The following is an 11,568-nucleotide window of genomic DNA, read 5'->3' as shown; positions in this document are numbered from 1 at the left end:
CGTTAAGGCCTTAAGAAATTTGTTATAGGACGACAACGGAGCTGTAACTAGACGTGCGATGACAAAATACGTATACATATAGTTGAAAACTATGTAATCATTCTGACAGTCTTGGGCGCACAGAGATATCCGACAGGAGAGTTTCATATCACTCCCTGTGATATTCTCTTGCCGGATATTTCTGTGCACCGAAGGCTGTCAGAATGATTACATAGTTTTCAACTACGTATTTTGTCATCGCAAGTCTTGTTAGAGCTCCGTTGTCGGCCTCTATAAATTTTTGCGACACTCTAATAGTAATCGTGTTACCAGTGCGACCAGAAGACACCCTTAAGTGTGTAAAGAGTTTTACAGTATATATACACCTTGTCCAATGCGCGGATACGCGCTGTAGGCACGATACACGCAGGAGTAATTTTGTTCACAAGAAACGTTATCGCGCAAACACATTTTGCACTGCCTGCACGTCTCACAGGTTCTAGAGGTGATCGTCTAAGCCAGTCTCACTTCGAAAGTGCAGGATTGACTTTATGGGGCGTTGGGCATGGTCAGCGCTTCTCCACGCGCCTAAAATAATTGATGTGCCGTTTCTCAGGGACCTGGCACACCTCACTGCGGGGCAGCGGCCATGACTAGACCAGCGCAAGGGATTCGCGCCGTTTGTTCGGGAAGACAACGTCATCGTCGTCGTCTTTGTCATTATCATCATCATCTTCATTTGTGGCAGCAGCCGTGCGCGTGAAGACGAAGAAGCAGAAGAAGCGTTCCAGCCGGTGTCGACGGCGGCAGCAGAGCAGGTAGCGGTCGCCATGTCGGTCGCCACGCAAGACGAGCTCGACGACACCAAGGTGGCCGAGCTACGTGACCTGTTTTGCAAGTTCGACGTGGATCGCACAGGCGCGGTGGCGTTCGAGCACGTCGACGAGATCCTCCGAACCGCCGCCCGCGTCATCGTCGAGCCGGAGTTCAAGAAACGCGTCAAGAGCACCGAGCCCGACGACCTCCAGCAGAAGGTGGGCTTTCGTTTTCGCTTACAGAATCGAACTATATAGCACTAACTCTGTCATGGCCAAGGGCAAAGGAATGATCACATAATTGCGATTGCACTGGGCATGTGCAATTCTTATCAAGGAACCCCTATCACGCCAACTTTCCTCAATATTCATACGCCTCTTTCGCGTTCTTTTGTACGTCTGCCCGGTAGCACTTTCCAACTTTGGGTATGTATAGTCCCCCAGAGTAAAGGCCTTCATTGCAGCGATATGTCGGCAGGTTACTTTCAGTTAAACGCAAAGACCAACGGGTGAATGATACAAAAGGCGTGCGAGCTGCAATTAAACCAAGAGGAGAAATTGTTAAGCCACGCTCTCTTCGCTAACTACTCCGGGATTTGACGTGTCCTCGCCGTGGTCGCGTGCCTTAGCGGGTACAAGCGGTCGCTGCTTCCACCAGAAGCGCACGAGATCAGAGTTCAGTCTCGTGACGCAAGCTCGATGAAACCCTTCGGCGAGCATTACGTCACTCATCCAGCCTTGACCAGCGAACGCTCCGTGAAGCCACAGTGGTGGCCCAACACGTGATCTCTTGTGTCGAGATCACCGAGCAAGAATCGAGATTTGCCGAGACGCTGGTTCCCAATAGCTATGCCAGTAGTTTTTATTCGGTGCGCGTTTGTTCTGCTGCCCTGCCGTAGCTCTGCCTGCAGAGCGGGAACACTAAAACCAACCACGCATTGTGACGAGCGATCACGCGTTGGGCCACCAGGTCTGGCTTCGATTGCGTTGCCCCCGGCATGCTCCCTCCTACTTTTTTACCTTCCTCCAAGTATTTAGTAACAGAAGTTCCGTGAAGCTCTGTGAAAGGTACTGGCGCGTCGGTCAACGAGGAAGGCGAGCACATCGAAATGTATCCGTCCGCGCTTTGTCGTCTGCTGCCAACCCCTGAGCGTTCGCCCCCCTGAACAGGGGGCGAACGCTCGCCTGAATATGGTAACCCACGCCGCGCCGTCTGCGCAGCGTCTTGTCCGCGTTCGCTAGTCAGCCGCGTCCAGTACACGAGCGGAGAAATAAAATGGTGATGAAGCGAACAAAACTGGCTCGCGGCTACTGCTGCGATTCCTAATCCAGCGTTTTCACATACAGTTTCCGCTGTCATCGAGCTAGATGTGTTCATGTTTACCTGTGCGCGCTTGACACTGGGCTGGGTAATTTAGTTAGAACACTTTGACGGGCTAGTTGGTTCGATTCCATGATAGAATGTGTAAGCGCGACTGAACAAGGACGTAGAAAGAAGCAGACACATAAAGACAGCACTGTCTCTGTGTGTCTGTTTCTTTGTACGTGCTCGTTCAGTGACGCTTACATGGTCTATCATTGCTAATTTTGTTAGTAAGCGAAACTTTGCAAGTTTAAACGGCCGATAAAAGTACTATCCTTACTTCGTACAGCTATCTACTAATTTACTATCGCATTCGGTGCTTGGCCTTTCGGGCGTAAGTGTGACTTTTTTAATGAAATAATGTCTGGCAGGCAGCCAAATGAACGCCATAGCGACGTCATGCCACAACTGCAAGGGAAACCACAGAAGAGCTCGTGTCGTTTCGTGCTGCTCTACGTACCTTTCATTGCGCTAATTTATCCTTCGCAACGTTACACCAACCGAGCTTCACCACGACGCTTTCTGTACATCCCGCTCGTTTGTGGCTGTCACCGCTCTCGCGCGCTGTGCTTTGTGCCCCACCCAGGTGCAGTTCCCAGAGTTTCTGGACATGGTGCAGAAGTGCACCCGCGTGTTCAACCCCCAGACGGACCTGCAAGACGCGTTCCGCGTGTTCGACCGCGACGGCCACGGCTTCATCACGACGGCCGAGCTGCGTCACGTGGTCACCACGCTGGGCGAGCGCATGACCGACGAGGAGGCCGACGAGCTCATCCGGGAGGCGGACCCCAACAACGAAGGGCAAGTCGACTACGAGCAGTTCATCAAGATCATCTCCACGCCAGTGTACGCCGCTGTCGAGCTACTAATCTCACATGTGTATATACAGTGGGGTACATTGTTAAAGGGAACACTCTATAGTGGGCGGTTCTTGCTTTGTTCGCGCTATATATTGCTGCAAGTGCCCGCTGAAGCTTTGACAGTGCACACGACGGTAGCGTAAAGCATGTCGGCAGCGCCCCCCCCCCCCCCCCCCCCCCCCCCCCACACACACACACACGAGTGCGACGCGATGCGAGGGATTGTTGCTTGGTTAGAAAAAGGGCTGTCGGGACTTGTGTTGTTTTCTTCAAGGAAACGACGACCGCAGTTTTAACATGTGTGCGAATAGTTAAACGTGCCGCGAGAACGGCACGTGGGTTCTTGTAGAAGAAATCAGTTATAGCACAGAATTGTTCGAGCTCATTATTTAGTTGAATTGGGAAGGAACAGCGCCAATAAAGACGATCATGAGAGGGAGAGCGACACACGACCAAATGAATATAGCCCAAATGAATGTTGTCCTCAATCATTATATAGTGTCAGCCCAAAGACTTGAAAAATTATAGACCGATCAGCTTACTGTCCGTTGCCTACAAAGTATTTACTAAGGTAATCGCAAACAGAAGCAGGAATACCTTAGATTTCTGTCAACCAAAGGACCAGGAAGGAATCCGTAAAGGCTACTCAACAATAGACCATATTCACACTATCAATCAGGTGATAGAGAAATGTGCGCAATATAACCAACCCTTATATATAGCCTTCATTGATTACGAAAAAGCATTTGATTCAGTCGAAACCTCAGCAGTCATGAAGGCACTACGGAATCAGGGTGTAGATGAGCCATATGTAAAGATACTGGAAGATATCTATAGCGGTTCCACAGCCACCGTAATCCTCCACAGAGAAAGCAACAGAATCCCAATAAAGAAAGGCGTCAGACAGGGAGATACGATATCTCCAATGCTATTCACAGCATGTTTACAGGAGGTATTCAGAGACCTGTAGTGGGAAGAATTGGGGATAAAAGTTGATGGAGAATACCTTAGCAACTTGCGATTCGCGGATGATATTGCCTTGCTTAGTAACTCAGGAGACCAATTTCAATGCATGCTCACTGACCTGGAAAGGCAAAACAGAAGGGTGGGTCTGAAAATTAATCTACAGAAAACTACAGTAATGTTTAACAGTCTCGGAAGCGAAGAGCAGTTTATATACGATAGCTAGCGAGGCGCTGGAAGTGGTAAGGGAATACATCTACTTAGGGCAGGTAGTGACCACGGATCCGGATCATGAGACTGAAATAACCAGAAGAATAAGAATGGGCTGGGGTGCGTTTGGCAGGCATTCTCAAATCATGAACAGCAGGTTGCCACTATCCCTCAAGAGGAAAGTGTATAACAGCTGTGTCTTACCAGTACTCACCTACGGGGCAGAAACCTGGAGGCTTACGAAAAGGGTTCTGCTGAAATTGAGGACGACGCAACGAGCTACGGAAAGAAGAATGATAGGTGTAACGTTAAGGGATAAGAAAAGAGCAGATTGGGTGAGGGAACAAACGCGGGTAAATGACATCTTAGTTGAAATCAAGAAAAAGAAATGGGCATGGGCCGGACATGTAATGAGGAGGGAAGATAACCGATGGTCATTAAGGGTTACGGACTGGATTCCAAGGGAAGGGAAGCGTAATAGGGGGCGGCAGAAAGTTAGGTGGGCGGATGACATTAAGACGTTTGCAGGGACAACATGGCCACAATTAGTACATGACCGGGGTAGTTGGAGAAGTATGGGAGAGGCCTTTGCCCTGCAGTGGGCGTAACTAGGCTGATGATGATGATGACTCAACGGAAACACCTCATTAGTATTCAAGAGCACGTAGCAACTGATGTTTCGCAGAAAACAATTTTTTCACTTATCTACACTATCACTAGGCGTCGTACAAGACGAATTTCTCCATAACGTAGAAGATATTAGGAACTTTTACCGGCCGGAATACTTACGAGGTGTTTCCGCTAAATGTGAACGCCCTTCTTACGTATGTGCGCTACTTTGACGTTAATTTATTCAATGGGGCTTGGCTGACGACGCTATGCTAAGATTACGGGTGAGCAATTCCAACTTCTGGAAAAACCTCAACGGTCTTTACTGGGAGCCGAGAGCAAATGTGTCAAGCAATCAGTTATTACACACTCTTTTCACTGGAACTTCGGGAATTATTTAGGCCTGTGGTCTAGGCGTTCGGTAACTCTAGCTGCTTCGCAAAAAGAAAGAAAAGGAAATTCAGACAGATCGCAGGAAAAACCGGGGCTGCACATCTGCAAGAACGCTTCGCATTGAAAAGTGCCAACACCTCTAACTGCAAGTCATCTGCTGCAATGCCGAGTTAACATTGTCAGTGATAAAAGATTTCGTACTCGTGCTCACCAATCGCACGTTCCCTTTAACGGTGGACCATACTATATACGTACTTTGAGCGAGAATTCCTTTAGCATTACATATTTTCTAATCGTTTACTCGTACCGATCGTTATAACGAAACGGAATATCAGGAAATAATTGATATAACGAAGTAAATGAAATTCCCTTTGAAGCCGGCGAGCGCTCTGTAACAGCCCCTACGCTGTCACTGTCTCCCAAGGAAGACCAACATCCAGAAACATGATCTTTCCGTCGTAATGCCGCAAGCGAAATCCGACCTCATCTCACCCTCCCGTCTATTCTGTTGTGCCATGGCGTGGTACATGAGCCTGACCTGTGTGCGCGACAAAATTGTAAGTCAGCGCTCTTTCCTCTCCTTTCTCTCACTTACTACGTGGGTCGTCGCGCTGCTAACCAAATTAACAATTTAACCACAAATCGAGCCAGGAATCGAGCCCACGCCCTCGCGCTCAGAGGCCGAATGCCATAGCTACTTTGCCACCTTTGCGGGTTCTTCATTGTCACTTCACTGTGTGTCGGCGTATGTTAATTACTTCATTCATCGTCACTTCATTGTCTTGTGATGGTTACTTCCGAGACACAAAGAGCGGACCTAGCTGCTATGCTTGCTCGGTGCTTGTTTCCACGCGCAGCCCACCGGACCAGTACGGCGTGCCGCCCAAGAAGAGGCCTATGCCGAGCACCGAACTGCTGCAGCCGGGTCCCGACAGCCTGGTGCCAACGGCGTCGGGCGTGCCGGGGCAGAGGGCGTCGGTGAGCGCGGTGTCCGAGGCGCATCCCGCGCTCGGCGAAGTGGCCGCGGCGGCCGGCGAAGGCAGCGCCAAGTCGTCGTCCGAGCCCCGCAGCGACGACAAGTCCGGCCAGGGTTCGAACAAGTCCTCCGGCAAGACGTCCGTCTCGGGCTCTGACAAAGGGTCCGGCTCCGGTTCGGGAAAGGGGTCCGCGGGAGGATCCAACAAGTCGTCCCGGAAAGGGTCCGGCACCGGCGACACTCCTGGCGCCGTTTCTAATGCCAGTGGTCCTCCCGTCGAGGCAGTCGTGCACGGCCCACCCGCCGAGAAGAAGGACGGCGAGGTGGTCAACAAATGACAGGGACGCCTGTCCCGAGTACGTGTTACAGTCCTTAGGATTGCTGCCCCGATAGCCCCAGGATTCACGCTGGCCGGCCGACAATTCGGCCATATGCCCTTACGCTTCCCTTTCTCCAGCCGCCTATAACGTAGCTGTCCAGGGTAGGCTAAGTTAGTGTCGAGGAAAGGCTCCGTAATGTGGGAAAGAAAGAATCAACTGTTTAACTGCCCAGATACAAAAGTGTACCTCAAGAGCGTAGACACAGAAAGGAGGAAGTGGTGAGTAATGTACAAACGAGTACGCAGTCATCAAAGAGAACGGGAGGAAGACCGGCACGGTACTTGAGATATACAAAAGTTGGATACAAGAAAAATCAATTGAGATTTACAGATGGCAAGCAAAATATCGGGGGAAAATATGAACTCCATTTAACACACATATTGAAAGCTATTGTGAAAAGCAATCGTGAAGTGGTTATTGAAATGCTATGAATGTTCCTATTTCATATTCCTGCGCATTTGGAGAAACGAAACTAGCTAGCAGGCACGCAATCATGCTACGCAAGGTGACACCCGCGGCGATCATACCAGAGAGATAGTTTGCGTTGGCACGACATAAGCATACGTGAGAGAGAGAGAGAGATAAGAAAGAGGGATATAAGGAATGCAGGAATGTTAACCATTCAAGAGTCCGGTTGGCTACCCTACCCTGGGGGAAAGAAGGAGAAGAGAGAGGGGGTATAGAGACTTGCACTTACAGTACTCGAGTCAAAGCGCATGCGCGAAATTGAGCTGCAGTGCTGTGGAGACCAAAGTTCGACCCCATGCCATTGGGCGCGTTGTTAAATTGTTTTTAGGTCTGCGCTATTGGGCAAGATCTTAACAGAGCCCGGCAGCCACCTTCGTGGAATTCCCGGAATGTTTGCAAAGGAACCTTCGCGCTAAAATTTGGACGGTAACACAAAGGGCATTGCCTCGCTCTATTTGAGGACCGAGCTGGCTGGCTTGGGACGAAAGCATACAGCTGCAAGCGTTCGCAACAGGTTGAGGCATGTGTCTGTTGCAGCAAAAGTCTGGAAGTGACTCAGCACATTGTAGTGTAATGCCAACATACAAATAAACGTCCACTTTCCCGAAGAGCTGGGATATGATGCTGATTAGAGCGTAATTGGCCAGCGGTGGAGATAACAGTCAAGTTTGGTGTGGGAAGGGCAGGAAAGAGGTCGAGATTGGGGTGTTACATTGACAGGTAACTTTAGAAGTTCCGCGACCCGCTGGACTGTAATTAGCTCAAACACGCTAGGTGACTATTTGTGACCACCCCATTTCGAAGGGCATTGCATTACAAATCATCATCAGATATGAGCGCAGCTTAAATCTTTCATCTGTCCTGCAAACGCGTTAGGGTATCAGGTACTGACTTCTCGCTGGGCGCGCATCAAAATGCTCACGATTTTTGAACGACTTACTTTTGATATGAATGACATCTACCGAAAGGCGTTTAATGCGGGAGTAGCGGTCGATTATAGTGTTCTATATGATGCGCATTGTACCCCCTGCAATCTTTTATGGGTCTGGATTATTTTGCAGCGCGTCTAAGTGGACCAACAGCTGCGCAAGAAAGATATGCCGCTTTATCTGCCGCATCCCCACTCAGATTTCCTGATCACTCATTCCGTTATCTAACTTCCTCAGTGGAGGTTAGCGGGTTGTAGCATGCTGATTCAGATGGTTTGCTCTGTTTCGTTAACAAGCCTTTTTCTTTCTTTGTTTTCTTTCTTGCGACGTCCAGTTGCGCCGCGAGGTCATCGAAGCAGCGCAACGGAAACTGCGGCCCCGTCAGGAGGTCGTGTACCGTGCTGAGACCATGGCCGATTCCGCGGCGTCAGCCGTAGTGTAGTCGACGCAGCCCTGTGATACTCGGGAACACCTCCAGAGTGCAGGGTCCGTCAGAAATAAATTTGGTCACTCTGAACTTTATGATTGATGACATAGGTGCAGAGTGAATGAAGCTTCATGATGGCATACGTTATTGAACGGGTGTTACGTGTCTGTGGCAACGGCGACAACGGTTGAAATGAACATGCTAAACCTAGTGTCAGCGATGCGTTTCGAGACAGTTTGCGCTGACAGCTTGCGTTGCAGCACGACCACCAAGCTCGGCGGTCTGACTGGCTGCAGGTATCCTTGGCAGGAAATACTGAAAAAAAAATAATAATGGTAAGCAATACGTTGCATGTCCACACCTGTGACCGTAACAGTAAATGTTTTCAGCTGCATATGTTTTCAGCAGCGACACATATACGTTACAGGACGAGCAATGTATAGCGAAACGTAGGCTTGCAGCATTGTCAAGCTGTTTTCGCAGTCTTACGAGTAGTGTTACACCCTGAAAAGAGGGCACCCGCTCGAGCAGTGAAAAACGCCTGCTATAGAGCACGCGTTAAAGAATACAGATAACAGAGAAGAAAGAAGGCACAGAAATATCGAATCAGAATGAAGGGTAAAATGGTTCTGTGCGACAGTTAGCCTGCACACTAAAGGACAGTGGCGAGATATCATAAAGAGCACCAAGAGCGCAGCGATGGGTCATTCGTGAGCGCACACAATTCTGTTCTCGTTCAAGAAGACAAGAATTTGGCAGTCACTTAAGTATCCTTACGTCATCTGAATGCGAAATCACTGTGGTTTCTCTAAGTCCTTACCTTAGAATAAGGCTCTACCTTAACCCACCTTGTTTTAATTTGTACCAGCCTTAATCAACTTTAATCCGCGTTTATCCACCTTCATCCTCCTCGCTCTGACTTGTACCAACCTTAATCCGCTTGAATCTACGCTAATAATTCATAATCGACTTTAATTCACCTTAGTCCGCTTTAATTCTCAGCGGGATTTCGCACTGCGAGCTGCAGCAGCTCCAGCGCCCGAAACGTGACGTTATAACTTGGTCACGTGGGTTTTGGTACCATCGGATATTAGCGCCGGACGGACGCAGGACGCCACATTTTTCGCTTCATGAGGCATGTAAGGCTTTCGTCTTAACTGCCACAGGACAGCGCGTTTCAGTTACCAACCCCAATGAATGGATGGAAGGATGCTATGTGCGTCCCCTTTGAAGCGGGGCGGTGGGTTGCTCCATCAACCTCTTATTCTTGACTTGCTTAATGTCCTACCTATCTTTTCAAAATGCACACACACAAAATACTCCCAGCGTGAAACTTTCTGAACCACTACTGGGAACTTTCTTTTTGTACGCCTTCGTTGTTCGTGGCCTCCTACTTTTCTGCCACCAATCCTCCAATCGCCTCTTACTAATCTCTATTGCTAACATGTTCACTTTCCCCCTGCTATACCTGAACCCAAGGGCTTCAAGGAGGCCAACATAGCCTAATTCTACAACTGGGTAGATACCTTCACATTCTAATAAAAAGTTTTCCGTGATTTACCTAGCTTAACCGCAGCAAACACATGTTTCTCATTCATTCCTCGGTGTACCTCGCTTGAAAACCACGTGTTCTAAGGCATCTTGATCTCGCTTCGAAAAGTAAAGAGCTTCCCTTGGAGTTATAATGCATTGTTTCTTTCCTGATTTCGTTTTTTCCTCTTAAGTAGTTACTCATGGCAGCTTTATTTTCCATTGCCGCCACCAATGAGATTATCTCAGCCACTCCGACTTTCCATTTGACGTTCTTTGTCGCTGGGTTGCTCACCATACAGGCCGCATACTTGCTGGAAAGCTTCCTAGTTCCTTTCTTCCACTGTGAGTCAAGTTTTTCCTGTACGATTACCTGAACACTCTCCCAGTCCATGTACTTTCTTTCATATTCCTCGGTCGTTCTTCATAATCAGTTTTACTCTGGGCTTCCCTCACTTCAAAAGTTGTCCAGCCCATATCACCCTGCACAGCTTCTTTTGTAGACTTCCCATGAGCGCATAGTGCGAGCCGTCCCACTGACCTTTCATTGTCATCGAGTCTTAATTGTACCCCTGACTTCAAGCAAACAACCGCATTCCCAAATGTAAGTCCCGGATCCATGACACTTTCCACATACACCTGGAACAACCCATACCTATCGCATCCCCATAGCGCTTTGTGTTTACTTCTGGCCTCATTTCTCTTCCTCTTTTGCTATTATTGTTTTTTTCCTGCGCTTTACCCACACACCATAGTTCTTGTATTTTGTTTACCCGAGGTGTGTCCTGGCTATGTATTGACACTTTTTGTTCGCTCTTTTCATTCAATAGCGTAAGACCTCATTTATTAAACGATAAATTTCAGTCCTAATTTCTCACCTTCCTGTCCACAGATATTAGTCGGACGTTGCATATCACTTTGCTTGTTATCTAGCAACACAATGTCTTCTGCATGAAACAAACCTGAAAGCTGCTACTCTACCTGCCAGTTTGTATGAGAGATTAAACCCGACATTACTTCCCTCTAGCGCCCCTTCCATCCTCACCATGTACATTATAAACAGTAGCGGAGATAAATGGCACCCCTGTCTCAGTCGCTTGGTGATATCAACTTTCTCCTCGATCCTCATTTCTTCCCATTCAACACAGACGGTACTTTCTGTCTAAATCTCCCTCAAAAGCTGTATACAGTCGTTGCCTAAGCCTTCCCCTTCCAGAAAATCTCATTAAAGTTGCGATCCACTTTGCCATACGCTTCGGTAATGTCTAAAAAAGCGACATATAATGGTTTCTTTTCTTCGCGGTATATTTCAACCCACTGAGTTGAAACAAATAAATTATCATGCAGATGCGTAGCGATTCTGAAGCAATTTTGAAGTTTTCATTATCTGCTATACCCTATATTATTACCCTATATTACCCTATATTTCAGCGAGCCAGCGGGCCCGTTGGACCAGCGTAGACGCCACTGCGCATGCGCGGTACAACATGTGCAGCGGCGTCTACGCTGGCCCGCTTGCTCGTTGAGCTATAACTCTGTATTGTGTTCTGCCCATGTTTGCACATTTAGGTTAGAGGCCTGGATTCCTAACCTGTATATTACCGGTGTAAGGGTCAATACGAGTGAATATATTTTTCCTCCTTACCTTTATAAATTGAATTCATTC

At 48.4% G+C, this 11,568-nt stretch overlaps 1 protein-coding gene across 1 annotated transcript; it reads left to right on the top strand.

Annotated features, from left to right (window-relative positions):
• Positions 1 to 646: 646 nt before the first annotated feature.
• On the top strand, positions 647 to 8,477 carry LOC126528329 (uncharacterized). The gene is made up of 4 exons (XM_050176217.2): positions 647 to 1,013; positions 2,744 to 3,003; positions 6,050 to 6,524; positions 8,280 to 8,477. Exons 1-3 carry the CDS (start codon positions 810 to 812, stop codon positions 6,504 to 6,506), a joined length of 921 nt encoding a protein of 306 aa, XP_050032174.1. The 5' UTR covers positions 647 to 809; the 3' UTR covers positions 6,507 to 6,524; positions 8,280 to 8,477.
• The last annotated feature ends 3,091 nt before the right edge of the window (positions 8,478 to 11,568 follow it).

The sequence above is a fragment of the Dermacentor andersoni genome, chromosome 9, assembly GCF_023375885.2.
Source record: "Dermacentor andersoni chromosome 9, qqDerAnde1_hic_scaffold, whole genome shotgun sequence".
Taxonomy (NCBI): Eukaryota; Metazoa; Arthropoda; class Arachnida; order Ixodida; family Ixodidae; genus Dermacentor; species Dermacentor andersoni.
Note: the sequence above shows the minus strand (reverse complement) of the source record. Positions and strands in the feature narration are given on the sequence as shown.